The following is a 14,834-nucleotide window of genomic DNA, read 5'->3' as shown; positions in this document are numbered from 1 at the left end:
TCAACCTCTGCCCTGACGAGCTGGGTGGATAGTTTCCTCCTTCTCGAGGTGGAAAGGGACACATTTCATTTGCATTCGACACAGTTTCAACCCAATCATTAATGGGAGGGGTCCAGGGATCAAAGCCGCCCCATACATGGCAGTGAATCACGTCATATTACAGGAAGGACGTGATTGCACTGGAGAGGGGACACAGGAGATTTATCAGGATGTTGCACTAGAGAGGGTACAGAGGAGATTTACCAGGATGTTGCACTAGAGAGGGTACAGAGGAGATTTACCAGGATGTTGCACTGGAGAGGGTACAGAGGAGATTTACCAGGATGTTGCACTAGAGAGGGTACAGAGGAGATTTACCAGGATGTTGCACTAGAGAGGGTACAGAGGAGATTTACCAGGATGTTGCACTAGAGAGGGGACACAGGGGATTTACCAGGATGTTGCACTGGAGAGGGTACAGAGGAGATTTACCAGGATGTTGCACTGGAGAGGGTACAGAGGAGATTTACCAGGATGTTGCACTGGAGAGGGTACAGAGGAGATTTACCAGGATGTTGCACTGGAGAGGGTACAGAGGAGATTTACCAGGATGTTGCACTGGAGAGGGTACAGAGGAGATTTACCAGGATGTTGCACTGGAGAGGGTACAGAGGAGATTTACCAGGATGTTGCACTAGAGAGGGTACAAAGGAGATTTACCAGGATGTTGCACTAGAGAGGGGACACAGGAGATTGATCAGGATGTTGCACTAGAGAGGGGACACAGGAGATTTACTAGGATGTTGCACTGGAGAGGGTACAGAGGAGATTTACCAGGATGTTGCACTGGAGAGGGTACAGAGGAGATTTACCAGGATGTTGCACTGGAGAGGGTACAGAGGAGATTTACCAGGATGTTGCACTAGAGAGGGGACACAGGAGATTTACCAGGATGTTGCACTGGAGAGGGGACACAGGAGATTTACCAGGATGTTGCACTGGAGAGGGGACACAGGAGATTTACCAGGATGTTGCACTAGAGAGGGGACACAGGAGATTTATCAGGATGTTGCACTAGAGAGGGTACAGAGGAGATTTACCAGGATGTTGCACTGGAGAGGGTACAGAGGAGATTTACCAGGATGTTGCCGGGACTGGAGAATTTTAGCGATGAGGAAAGATTGGATAGGCTGGGGTTGTTTTCTTTGGAACAGAGGAGGCTGAGGGGAGACCTTATTGAGGTGTATAAAATTATGAGGGGCCTAGATAGAGTGGCTAGGAAGAATCTATTTCCCTTAGTAGAGGGTTCAACAACCAGGGGGCATAGATTTAAAGTCATTGGCGGGGAGGGGGGTGTTTAGAGGGGTTTTGAGGGGAAATTTCTTCACCCAGAGGGTGGTGGGGGTCTGGAACTCACTATCCGAAAGGGAGGTAGAGATAGAAACCCTCACCACATTTAAAAAGAGCTTAGATGTGCACCTGCAGTGTCGTAACCTGTAGGACTATGGACCAAGAACTGGAAAGTGGGATTAGGCTGGATAGCTCTTGTTGGCCCGGCATGGACACGATGGGCCGAATGGCCTTGTTCCGTGATGTAAATTTCTATGATTCTGTGATAGAAACATAGAAACATAGAAAATAGGTGCAGGAGTAGGCCATTCGGCCCTTCTAGCCTGCACCGCCATTCAATGAGTTCATGGCTGAACATGCAACTTCAGTACCCCATTCCTGCTTTCTCACCATACCCCTTGATCCCCCGAGTAGTAAGGACTACATCTAACTCCTTTTGAATATATTTAGTGAATTGGCCTCAACAACTTTCTGTGGTGGAGAATTCCACAGGTTCACAATTCTCTGGGTGAAGAAGTTTCTCCTCATCTCGGTCCTAAATGGCTTACCCCTTATCCTTAGACTGTGACCCCTGGTTCTGGACTTCCCCAACATTGGGAACATTCTTCCTGCATCTAACCTGTCTAACCCCATCAGAATTTTATATGTTTCTATGAGATCCCCTCAATAAGAGGAGGGAGGGGATGAGGGGGAAGATTATGAGTGGGGCAGAGTGATATTTTGGGAGCAAAATGAGTGAGAGGGGAATTGAGGGCGAGATGGAGATTTAGGGAGAGAGGTGGGGGAGGTGTTGGGAGGAGGGGGTGAGGGCGGAGGTGATGGGAGGATGGGGTGAGGGGGGAGTTAACGGCAGGAGGGGATAAGGGGGGAGGTGTCGGGATGAGGGGGGAGGTGTCGGGAGGAGGGGGAGGTATCGGGAGGAGGGGGAGGTGTCGGGAGGAGGGGGTGAGGGGGAGGTGTTGGGAGGAGGGGGAGGTGTCGGGAGGAGGGGGTGAGGGGGAGGTGTCGGGAGGAGGGGGAGGTGTCGGGAGGAGGGGGTGAGGGGGAGGTGTCGGGAGGAGGGGGAGGTGTCGGGAGGAGGGGGTGAGGGGGAGGTGTCGGGAGGAGGGGGGTGAGGGGGAGGTGTCGGGAGGAGGGGGTGAGGGGGAGGTGTCGGGAGGAGGGGGTGAGGGGGAGGTGTCGGGAGGAGGGGGAGGTGTCGGGAGGAGGATGTGAGGGGGAGGTGTCGGGAGGAGGGGGAGGTGTCGGGAGGAGGGGGGTGAGGGGGAGGTGTCGGGAGGAGGGGGTGAGGGGGAGGTGTCGGGAGGAGGGGGTGAGGGGGAGGTGTCGGGAGGAGGGGGTGAGGGGGAGGTGTCGGGAGGAGGGGGTGAGGGGGAGGTGTCGGGAGGAGGGGGTGAGGGGGAGGTGTCGGGAGGAGGGGGAGGTGTCGGGAGGAGGGGGTGAGGGGGTGGTGTAGGGAGGAGGGGGTTTGCGGGTTCCGATTTGTTTGATCCCTCAATGGCTCCAGTCCCTGACACTCGGGGGGGTGGAGGGGGTGGAGGGGGGGGTGAATTGCCCGTATGTTGTGCCCGGTTTCCGGTTTGCCCCTTCGCCTGGCGATGGATAGACGGCAGTGATTTTGGGGGGGGGGGGTTTGCCGGCAGTGCCGCCCCCACGGTTAGCGCCCCGGGCCGGCAAGCAGCAGTCGATGATGTCACCGCTGTGCGCGCTGACCCCTTTGCGGCCCGCGGGGGAAATTGCCCCGTGAGCTGCGGGGCTGGCGCGGACATCCGCCCGGGGCGCCCCTTAAAGGGGAGCCGTGTGCGCCATGGGCCGCCATTTAATTTTGTCGGCCTGACAAGGGCGGCTCTCTCCTCCACCGTGCTGCCATCGTGCGGCCCCGCGCTCCCTGTTGGGTATCGGGCCGCTGGTCCGGACGATTGTGACCAGTGACGGCCGGCTGTGTGCGTGGTGGCCCTGCCCTTTAACTGAAGACCAGGGGCGTTGTTGCACGTTAGTGTTACGCGGAGCCTCCTCGTAGCGCTGACCTCTTTACCACCGCGCTGATGCTTCTCCAATGAGGCGGAGCACCTGAGATAGCGCTCCGCCCAATCGCATGTTGGGGGTGGGACTTCAGGCCCAGGCCCCGAAGCTTACTGCCCCCAATGTCTGCCCCCAAGTCCTGCCCCGCGAGGTTACATTATTGATATGAAAGTCGAGTTACCTTCGGACCAGCTTTCCCTGTCAATCCTCTCGGACCACGTTCACCACGCGGACCCTTCGACGATAAAAATAAAACAGGTTAGAAGCACAATAAACACACACTTGGATTGCCGAGGTTCATTATGAGAAATTAAACCATTAAAGCATTGACAATTAGCAGCGATACACGAGTATAGGTAATGATAACGTTGAGTAAATAGCTTCATACCGTCGGGCCTCTCTGTCCTCTCGGTCCTGATTTTCCTGGAGTACCCTAGAGACAAGGATTGAAAAGGTAGGTTAGCGAATGGTGAGTGGGGGGAGGGCAGAGTCTGCACCCACACACGGTGAAGGATCCCCCTCCCTCCAACAGTCTTCACTCGCAGATAGTCTGCCCTCTGGCTACACGTGACTCCAGTCTCACACCAATGTTTCTGACTCTGACTCTGAAGTGACCCAGCGAGTTGCGTCACGGCGAGTGTGGACTGGCAGTAAATGCATGCCCACATCTTGAGGATGAATTTGAGAAAAATATCGAACAATCAGGCCAGACCGGCAGAACCATTCATTAGACGCCAAATTTTATTTCATGTCTTTAACCAATCGCAATGAAGCATCCTCAACTGGGTTCTCCATTGATAAGCGCACAGAGGCTGCATTTACCCAGAGGCCACAACTGGTGGGCAGGGGGAGAGGTGATTTTAACCTATTTCCATTCAGGCCTCGGAGGGCAAAGGTCAGTCAGGACCCAGTGGGCAAGGACTAGAGAAGCTGGGGTCATTCTCCTTAGAGCAAGAACATTAACGGACGATTTAGCAAAGGTGTTCAAAATTATCAAGGGCTTTGATCGAGTAAATTGGGAGAAATTGTTTCCCATGGCAGGAGGGTTGTTAACCAGAGGACATAGATTGACGATAATTGGTAAAGGAACCAGGGGGGGGAGATGAGGAGAATGTGTTTACGCAGCGAGTTGTTGTGATCGGGAACGCGCTGCCTGACAGGGCGGTGGGAGCAGATTCAATAGTAACTTTCAAACCGGGAATTGGATAAATATTTAAAAAGGAAAAATTTGGCAGGCTGTGGGGAAAGAGCAGGGGGTGGGACTGATTGGATCGCTCTGTCACACAGCCCGCACAGGCTCGATGGGCTCAATGGCTGTGAGATTCTCTGATTGTATGAGGGGCAGGGGTTGGATGTGTCCCTGTGATTGTAGACTGGGTGACCGCTTTGTGGAGCACCTCTGTTACAATCTATATTAACCACTTGGAAGAAGGGACTGAGCGTAATGTAGACAAGTTTGCTGATGATACAAAGATGGGAGGAAAAGCAATGTGTGAGGAGAACACAAATAATCTGCAAAAGGACATAGACAGGCTAAGTGAGTGGGAAAAAATTTGGCAAATGGAGTATAATGTTGGAAAGTGTGAGGTCAAGCACTTCAGCAGAAAAAAATCAAAGAGCAAGTTATTATTTAAATGGAGAAAGATTACAAAGTGCCGCAGTACAGCAGGACCTGGAGGTACTTGTGCATGAAACACAAAAGGATAGTATGCAGGTACAGCAAGTGATCAGGAAGGCCAATGGTATCTTGGCCTTTATTGCGAAGGGGATGGAGTATAAAAGCAGGGAAGTCTTGCTCCAGTTATACAGGGTATTGGTGAGGCCACACCTGGAGTACTGCGTACAGTTTTGGTTTCCATATTTACGAAAGGATATACTTGCTTTGGAGGCAGTTCAGAGAAGGTTCACTCAGTTGATTCTGGAGTTGAGGGGGTTGACTTATGAGGAAAGGTTGAGTAGGTTGGGCCTCTACTCACTGGAATTCAGAAGAATGAGAGGTGATCTTATTGAAACGTATAAGATTATGAGGGGGCTTGACAAGGTGGATGCAGAGAGGATGTTTCTACTGATGGGGTAGACTAGAACTAGGGGGCATGGTTTTAGAATAAGGGGCCGCCCATTTAAAACTGAGATGAGGAGGAATTTCTTCTCTGAGAGAGTTGTAAATCTGTGGAATTTGCTGCCTCGGAGAGCTGTGGAGGCTGGGACATTGAATAAATGTAAGACAGAAATAGACAGTTTCTTGAGCGCGAAGGGATTATGGGGAGCGGGCAGGGAAGTGGAGCTGAGTCCATGATCGGATCAGACATGATCTTATTAAATGGCGGAGCAGGCTCGAGGGGCCGTATGGTCGATTCCTGCTCTTATTTCTTATGGTCTTATGGACATGGACTCAGGTGAAAGATCCAACTCAGAGGTGTCCTGGACTTTGGTCGCGTTGCAACACTGGCTGGCACTGAGTGGATGAGGTGGGTGTGTGTGTGCGATGATCGAACACAACAGTGCTCCATGTCTTGCCCAACTCCCCCTCCCTGTTCCGGACTTCCCAAGTCCCGTGTCCTGGCCTGTGAATTCTGTGCTGCTGTTGGAACATTAAAGTAGAAAATGCACAGAATTCAAAGCAGTAAAGTGTCACTGTAACCCATGTATAAACTGACCTAAGTTGTACACTGTGAGAACACTGACCACTAGGTGGTGAACTTGTGGGAGACTCTCCTAACCTGGACTTTCAGGTATAAAAGGGGAAGCTCCACCCACCTTCATCACTTCAGTGCTGGAATAAAGGTTGCTGGTCACAGAGTGACCTTCTCTCAAGCATGGGCCTGGTGTGCATTTGTCCTGTATAGTAAGGACTTATCATAAAGTCTGTCCCCTGCAGGGCTCCAGCTCCTTGGCCCCCTACCAGTATTCCCAGCACTGAAGATTTATGTTTGTTTCCTGGCTCTCTGTGCTCAGTTTTGGCCGGATAGCAAACCAGATGCAGTTAAAGAAATCAAACAGCTGTTCCCAGCGGGGATCTCTGTATTTTAACTACGCTGGGCTAGAGACAGATGTTGTGTGATGGACACGTTTTGCATACTGTAATCTTGAGAAGAGTGGACGGACACAGGCCCTGTCAATCATTACCCATCTGTTCAACCTCCCTCCGCCTCTTAAAGGAGAAGGAGGAACCGGAGGAGGCTATTCCACTATTCAATTAAATCTCGGCTGATCTGTAGTTCCATCGCTCCACCATCGGTGGCCGTGCCTTCAGCTGCCTGGGCCCCAAGCTCTGGAACTCCCTCCCGAAACCTCTCCGCCTCTCTCTCCTCCTTTAAGACGCTCCTTAAAACCTACCTCTTCGACCCAGCTTTTGGTCACCTGCGCTAATATCTCCGTATGTGGCTCGGGGTCAGATTGTGGCTGATTTACACCCTGTGAAGCACCCTGGGATGTTTTTCTAGGTTTAAGGCGCTATATAACAACAACAACAATGTGTATATATATAGCGCCTTTAACATAGTGAAATATCCCAAGGTGCTTCACAGGCGTATTATGAGACAAATAAATATATCGAAATGCAACTTGTTGTAACTCCATCTACCTGCCTTTGCTTCATATTCTTTGACCAACAAACATCCATCCAGCTCAGCTTTGGAACTTTCAACTGACCCCCCGGTCTCGACAGTGTTTTGGGGGACAGAGTTCCCGATTCCCACTGCCCTTTGTGTGAAGAAGTGCTCCCTGACATCACCCCTGGTGACGCTGCGCTCCAAAGCTTGCCTATCTTTCCTGAGGTGCCGTGCCCAGATTGGAACACAGTTACTCCAGGAGCGATCTGACCAGAGCTTTACATAACTGCTGCTTGTTGATTTTAAATGGCTCAATGCCCCATGAATCAGTGAGCAGTCGGACCTGGAACCAGCGTTGTGAAACACCAGCTGCCAACACTGGGATCCTGGCGTCTGTCTTATTTATAAAACGCAAACTCGACAGCCCGAAACACGGCAGGGGGGATCTGGGAGGGGCGACAGTCCGGAGAGGGAACTGACTGACAGGCTCCGCTGAGCTGAGACACTCTCGCCTTGGAGTCCGGGGACGCAATGAGAGACTTTCACCCTTCTGTTCCCTGCCCTCCCGATGACCTTGCCAAAGTTGGAGGAGTTTGGGGGTCGGGGCGAGGGTCCCTTTACTGGAGGAGCAAGGTCTTCCCTCCACGTTACTGGAGTAACATTTCCCGCTGGACAAAGAGGCTGGAGATGGCAGCAGAGGATTGACTTGCTGGGAATCTGCTCTGGATAAAATTGCGGATTGCCCCAACCCCTGCCGCAAAGGCGCCTTTTGTAAGGGAGTTACATTGAAATAATTAAAATAGGATTGAATTTCCTGTTGCAGGACCTGCAGTGCGGGGTCCGATGATCGGAGATGGTATGAATGTCCCTGATGGATATTGTAACCTGACGCCAGAAACAAGCTTCCATTGGACCGGGGTCAATAGTTATCTGGCCTTGCACCCACCTTCCGGAAAAAGCCCAAATGGAACGCTGCACTGGCTGAGGAAGCAGTACTGACCCTGACTGAGTTCCAGACTCTGCTTCCTGCAGCCGGCCAACATCTCCCGCATTAAGCCAGTCGGATAATCAGCCTGGCTCACTGCAACACTTCTGGAATGATCAACATCCTGAAACACTGCTGGCGGTTGCTCCTGGCTCTCAGGCTCTCGCTGGTCGAGATGGGTCACGTTTTTTTGGGGGGAGGTAGTCGGGGTGAGGGGGAGGCCGAGGCATGAGCTGCTCCAGGGTCCCACGGACACCAAGGCCTGTAATTGAGTGAGCCAGAAACAGACGGGAGGGCCGTTTAACCCAGCGAATCGGATTCTGCTCCGGTTGTCGGAGCTCGCAGAGTGTATCAATCCCAGTGCCCAGGCTGTGAGAGGCCTAACCAGCAGGCCTCAAGGGGGTCAAGGAAGGTTTTGGGGGCTTTATTTTCTGTGGGCCAGTATCTCGCCATTCGATGCCCGACCTGAGAGATTCCCTCAGATTGATCTAGAAACCAATCCTTAACATACAGCATCAAGCCATCTCCTTCTCTGTACCTTACCGTACTCTCCAACAGCCCCCATCCCCGCCCTATCTATCTTTGAATCATTAAGGTCACCCATGAGGTATGATGGCCCTGCTCTTCCCGCATTTCTAACTTGTCTACAAATCCATCCGGTGCAATATGATCAACTCCCAACGGGGTAACAATTCCCTCATTATTGGTCTGTACCTACACTGTGGGGCAGGGTCTCTCTAACCCAGTCTGTACCCTACACTGTGGGCCTGGGTCTCTCTAACCCAGTCTGTACCTCCACTGTGGGCCTGGGTCTCTCTAACCAAGTCTGTACCTACACTGTGGGCCTGGGTCTCTCTAACCCAGTCTGTACCCTACACTGTGGGCAGGGTCTCTCTAACCCAGTCTGTACCTACACTGTGGGCCTGGGTCTCTCTAACCCAGTCTGTACCCTACACTGTGGGCCTGGGTCTCTCTAACCCAGTCTGTACCCTACACTGTGGGCCTGGGTCTCTCTAACCCAGTCTGTACCTCCACTGTGGGCCTGGGTCTCTCTAACCCAGTCTGTACCTACACTGTGGGGCAGGGTCTCTCTAACCCAGTCTGTACATACACTGTGGGCCTGGGTCTCTCTAACCCAGTCTGTACATACACTGTGGGGCAGGGTCTCTCTAACCCAGTCTGTACATACACTGTGGGGCAGGGTCTCTCTAACCCAGTCTGTACATACACTGTGGGGCAGGGTCTCTCTAACCCAGTCTGTACCCTACACTGTGGGCCTGGGTCTCTCTAACCCAGTCTGTACCTACACTGTGGGCCTGGGTCTCTCTAACCCAGTCTGTACCTACACTGTGGGCCTGGGTCTCGCTAACCCAGTCTGTACCTCCACTGTGGGGCAGGGTCTCTCTAACCCAGTCTGTACATACACTGTGGGCCTGGGTCTCTCTAACCCAGTCTGTACATACACTGTGGGGCAGGGTCTCTCTAACCCAGTCTGTACCTACACTGTGGGGCAGGGTCTCTCTAACCCAGTCTGTACCCTACACTGTGGGCCTGGGTGTCTCTAACCCAGTCTGTACCTACACTGTGGGCCTGGGTCTCTCTAACCCAGTCTGTACCTACACTGTGGGCCTGGGTCTCTCTAATCCAGTCTGTACCTACACTGTGGGGCAGGGTCTCTCTAACCCAGTCTGTACCTACACTGTGGGCCTGGGTCTCTCTCTAACCCAGTCTGTACCCTACACTGTGGGGCAGGGTCTCTCTAACCCAGTCTGTACCCTACACTGTGGGCCTGGGTCTCTCTAACCCAGTCTGTACCTACACTGTGGGCCTGGGTCTCTCTAACCCAGTCTGTACCTACACTGTGGGCCTGGGTCTCTCTAATCCAGTCTGTACCTACACTGTGGGGCAGGGTCTCTCTAACCCAGTCTGTACCCTACACTGTGGGCCTGGGTCTCTCTAACCCAGTCTGTACCCTACACTGTGGGGCAGGGTCTCTCTAACCCAGTCTGTACCTACACTGTGGGCCTGGGTCTCTCTAACCCAGTCTGTACCGACACTGTGGGCCTCAGTACCACGGTGGGCAGGGTGGTTCCTCATTGAGCTGTGGAACAATGTGAAGAAGCCTTTTCACACAAAGCCTCCGTGTTTATTACAAACTGATGCGCTCCACTCAGATCCCACAAACTGAACCTTTTCTGGACGGCCGAGCTCGGCATATTTCCCACGTAACGTCTGCCGGTCATGAAGCTGAGACCTACCCTGACACCTTTCTCGCCATTCGCTCCGGGGAATCCTGGGAATCCAATTGATCCCTGGAAAGACCAAGAGAGAAAAATCATTAAGGGGAAGCAAGAGGCTATGGCAGCTACAGGTAGGGTCAGCTGCTCAACCGCAGGAGGCTCACTTACCTTTGGGCCTTGTCGTCCTGGGTATCCCGGCAAGCCTGGAACTCCCAGCTTTCCCTAGGGCAACAGAAGAAACAGGTTAAGTGGTGTCGTGGAACCTGGGCCTTTCCCCCTCAATCCCTCTGACAGGAGGCGGGAGAGACGGGACACACCCAGACCCATGGGCTGGCTCCCAACACGGACCCGCCATCAATGGCACTGCGGATTGGGGAGTCAACCATGGGGGTCATCGAGCCCCCTTTGCAGGGCTAGGATCCTCCACTCACCGGCTTCACCCGGGTCTCGATATTATTCTGCGAAGTGAACGACTTTTCATACGGTCACATAAAGGGTTACAGCATCAGGAAATGTCCATTAGACCCAACCCCGCCTCCCTCACATCCCCCAACCCCACCTTCCCCACATCCCCCAACCCCACCTTCCCCACCTCCCCCAACCCCACCTTCCCCACATCCCCCAACCCCACCTTCCCCACCTCCCCCAACCCCACCTTCCCCACATCCCCCAACCCCACCTTCCCCACCTCCCCCAACCCCACCTTCCCCACATCCCCCAACCCCACCTGCCCCACATCCCCCAACCCCACCTGCCCCACATCCCCCAACCCCACCTTCCCCACCTCCCCCAACCCCACCTTCCCCACATCCCCCAACCCCACCTTCCCCACCTCCCCCAACCCCACCTTCCCCACATCCCCCAACCCCACCTTCCCCACCTCCCCCAACCCCACCTTCCCCACCTCCCCCAACCCCACCTTCCCCACCTCCCCCAACCCCACCTTCCCCACATCCCCCAACCCCACCTTCCCCACATTCCCCAACCCCACCTGCCCCAACCCCACCTGCCCCACATCCCCCAACCCCACCTCCCCCACATCCCCCAACCCCACCTGCCCCACATCCCCCAACCCCACCTTCCCCACATCCCCCAACCCCACCTTCCCCACATCCCCCAACCCCACCTGCCCCACATCCCCCAACCCCACCTTCCCCACATCCCCCAACCCCACCTGCCCCACATCCCCCAACCCCACCTTCCCCACATCCCCCAACCCCAACTCCCCCACATCCCCCAACCCCACCTGCCCCACATCCCCCAACCCCACCTGCCCCACATCCCCCAACCCCACCTTCCCCACATCCCCCAACCCCACCTCCCCCACATCCCCCAACCCCACCTGCCCCACATCCCCCAACCCCACCTTCACCACCTCCCCCAACCCCACCTCCCCCACATCCCCCAACCCCACCTTCCCCACATCCCCCAACCCCGCCTTCCTCACATCCCCCAACCCCACCTTCCCCACATCCCCCAACCCCACCTGCCCCACATCCCCCAACCCCACCTGCCCCACATCCCCCAACCCCACCTGCCCCACATCCCCCAACCCCACCTTCCCCACATCCCCCAACCCCGCCTCCCTCACATCCCCCAACCCCACCTTCCCCACATCCCCCAACCCCGCCTCCCTCACATCCCCCAACCCCACCTTCCCCACCTCCCCCAACCCCACCTGCCCCACATCCCCCAACCCCACCTCCCTCACATCCCCACCTCCCTCAACCCCACCTCCCCCAACCCCACCTCCCCCACATCCCTCAACCCCACCTCCCTCAACCCCACCTCCCTCACATCCCCACCTCTCCCCATATCCCTCAACCTCCCCATCCCCACGTCCCTCAATCCCACCTTCTCACCTTGTCACCCTCAACCCTTCTCTCTCCAGAAACACATCTAATTGTCTCTGACCATATTTTTTTCACTCTCTCCTTCAAAGACCTTATTCAGAATGTTACATGCAGGAAATGGTTCCCGATAGAATTGGGTTATTACTTTGCTTCACACAGGACTGGGACAAGTGCCAAAGGTCACATGCGAAGGTTTACACAGGTCGCTGAGAGGGAGGTACAGTGTTTCCGACAGTACTTGGACTTTCCTCTCAGTGACTGTCATTGATTGGAGCACTCGGGTGCAAGCCCTGGAACTCTGGGGCCGGTTCATGCTCAGATACCTTTTCACCAGCTGGGCCTGGTGGGCCAGGATCTCCTGAAGGCCCAACGCGACCCTTCGGACCTTCCGGGCCATCCTCTCCCCGGGGACCTGCCGGACCGAGCTCACCCTGCCAACAAACAAAAGCACAAGTTCGGCAAGTGAATGGATTGTCACAGAAAGGTTTCATTACACCGGGAGTGAGGGAGACCGGGGGGAGTGAGGGAGACCGGGGGGAGTGAGGGAGACTGGGGGGGAGTGAGGGAGACCGGGGGGGAGTGAGGGAGACCGGGGGGGAGTGAGGGAGACCGGGGGGAGTGAGGGAGACCGGGGGGGGGGGTGAGGGAGACCGGGGGGGAGTGAGGGAGACCGGGGGGGGAGTGAGGGAGACCAGGGGGAGTGAGAGTGACCGGGGAGGGAGTGAGGGAGACTGGGGGGAGTGAGGGAGACCGGGGGGGAGTGAGGGAGACCGGGGGGGGGGGAGTGAGGGAGACCGGGGGGAGTGAGGGAGACCGGGGGGGAGTGAGGGAGACCGGGGGGGAGTGAGGGAGACCGGGGGGAGTGAGGGAGACCGGGGGGGGAGTGAGGGAGACCGGGGGGGAGTGAGGGAGACCGGGGGGGAGTAAGGGAGACCGGGGGGGAGTGAGGGAGACCGGGGGGGAGTGAGGGAGACCGGGGGGAGTGAGGGAGACCGGGGGGGGAGTGAGGGAGACCGGGGGGGGGTGAGGGAGACCGGGGGGGAGTGAGGGAGACCGGGGGGAGTGAGGGAGACCGGGGGGGGTGAGGGAGACCGGGGGGAGTGAGAGAGACCGGGGTGGGGGAGTGAGGGAGACCGGGGGGAGTGAGGGAGACCGGGGGGGAGTGAGGGAGACCGGGGGGGAGTGAGGGAGACCGGGGGGGAGTGAGGGAGACCGGGGGGAGTGAGGGAGACCGGGGGGGGGAGTGAGGGAGACCAGGGGGAGTGAGAGAGACCGGGGAGGGAGTGAGGGAGACTGGGGGGAGTGAGGGAGACCGGGGGGGGAGTGAGGGAGACCGGGGGGAGTGAGGGAGACCGGGGGGGAGTGAGGGAGACCGGGGGGGAGTGAGGGAGACCGGGGGGGAGTGAGGGAGACCGGGGGGAGTGAGGGAGACCGGGGGGAAGTGAGGGAGACCGGGGGGGAGTGAGGGAGACCGGGGGGGGAGTGAGGGAGACCGGGGGGAGTGAGGGAGACCGGGGGGAGTGAGGGAGACCGGGTGGAGTGAGGGAGACCGGGGGGAGTGAGGGAGACCGGGGGGAGTGAGGGAGACCGGGGGGGGAGTGAGTGAGACCGGGTGGAGTGAGGGAGACCGGGGGAGTGAGGGAGACCGGGTGGAGTGAGGGAGACCGGGGGGAGTGAGGGAGACCGGGGGGAGTGAGGGAGACTGGGTGGAGTGAGGGAGACCGGGGGGAGTGAGGGAGACCGGGGGGAGTGAGAGAGACCAGGGGGGAGTGAGGGAGACCGGGGGGAGTGAGGGAGACCGGGGGGAGTGAGAAAGACCGGGGGGGGAGTGAGAGAGACCGGGGGGGGAGTGAGAGAGACCGGTGGGGGAGTGAGAGAGACCGGTGGGGGAGTGAGGGAGACCGGGGGGAGTGAGGGAGACCGGAGGGAGTGAGGGAGACCGGGAGTGAGGGACAGAGACAGAGACCGGGAGTGAGGGAGACCGGGAGCGGGTCTGCAATGCTCGCTGTCACAGTCTCGGAGTGAAGGGTTGGTGTGTGTTACAGTGAGCAGGATGGAGCACTGTGAGCAGGTTTGGTCATAGACGTTTGGCTTTGCCGGTCAGTCTGTCCTTGGTGAATGTGCTGTGGGTTTTACCCGATTCTCGGCCTCCTCCCTATCACTCCTGTGCTCTGGTCTCACATTCCAGAATATTAATTACCTGCATCCCTTTCCAAACAGCTGAAATTGTGAAATATTTTGGATTGGATTTTCCTGTTGATGATTGAATCTTGACAGAAAAGCAATTGCTCTGTGAATAAAGATCCATTGTGGACTAGTCTGGATTTACAATGTGTTGTGTTTCAGTAATATCTTGCGGAGACAGTTTGGGCGGACCGAGAGCAGACACTGTGAGATGGGGAGACTCTGACATTAAACAGCTCTGACACCTATGGAGCGGCTCACAACACGAGGGAACTTGGTACAGGCTGTTTGCCAAGCTGACACAGCAATGGGCTCAGGGGTTGGAAACCACAGATGCTCAACTCCAGGAGTCTGGAACCATCACTCACCAAAACAATTGGGGGTGGGACCTGCATTTCAGTTAGAGATAGCAAGGAAATCAAATCATGGTCTACAATAATACATGAAATATAACAGAGACACAGAGAGAGGGAGAGACAGAGAGAAAGAGAGTTAGAGAGAGAGGATCACAGGGACACAGAGAGAGAGAGGGACAGAGAGAGAGTTGTTGTGATCTGAACGCGCTGCCTGAACACAGGAACACAGGAACAGGAGGAGGCCATTCAGCCCCTCGAGTCTGTTCTGCCATTCAATGAGATCATGGCTAATCTGTGACCTAACTCCATAAACC

At 55.9% G+C, this 14,834-nt stretch overlaps 1 protein-coding gene across 2 annotated transcripts in view; it reads right to left on the bottom strand.

Annotated features, from left to right (window-relative positions):
- The window catches only part of col5a1 (procollagen, type V, alpha 1), a 120,985-nt gene that overhangs the window by 62,342 nt on the left and 43,809 nt on the right, over nucleotides 1-14,834 (bottom strand). For both annotated transcript variants that reach the window (XM_070863617.1, XM_070863618.1), the window contains 5 exons: nucleotides 12,304-12,411; nucleotides 10,296-10,349; nucleotides 10,146-10,199; nucleotides 3,740-3,784; nucleotides 3,533-3,586 (listed from right to left, as the gene is read on the bottom strand). In XM_070863617.1, the coding sequence (XP_070719718.1) occupies nucleotides 3,533-3,586; nucleotides 3,740-3,784; nucleotides 10,146-10,199; nucleotides 10,296-10,349; nucleotides 12,304-12,411 (315 nt within the window). The remainder of the gene's footprint in view (nucleotides 1-3,532; nucleotides 3,587-3,739; nucleotides 3,785-10,145; nucleotides 10,200-10,295; nucleotides 10,350-12,303; nucleotides 12,412-14,834) is intronic.

This window comes from Pristiophorus japonicus, chromosome 20, assembly GCF_044704955.1.
Source record: "Pristiophorus japonicus isolate sPriJap1 chromosome 20, sPriJap1.hap1, whole genome shotgun sequence".
In the NCBI taxonomy this organism is placed as follows: domain Eukaryota; kingdom Metazoa; phylum Chordata; class Chondrichthyes; family Pristiophoridae; genus Pristiophorus; species Pristiophorus japonicus.
Note: the sequence above shows the minus strand (reverse complement) of the source record. Positions and strands in the feature narration are given on the sequence as shown.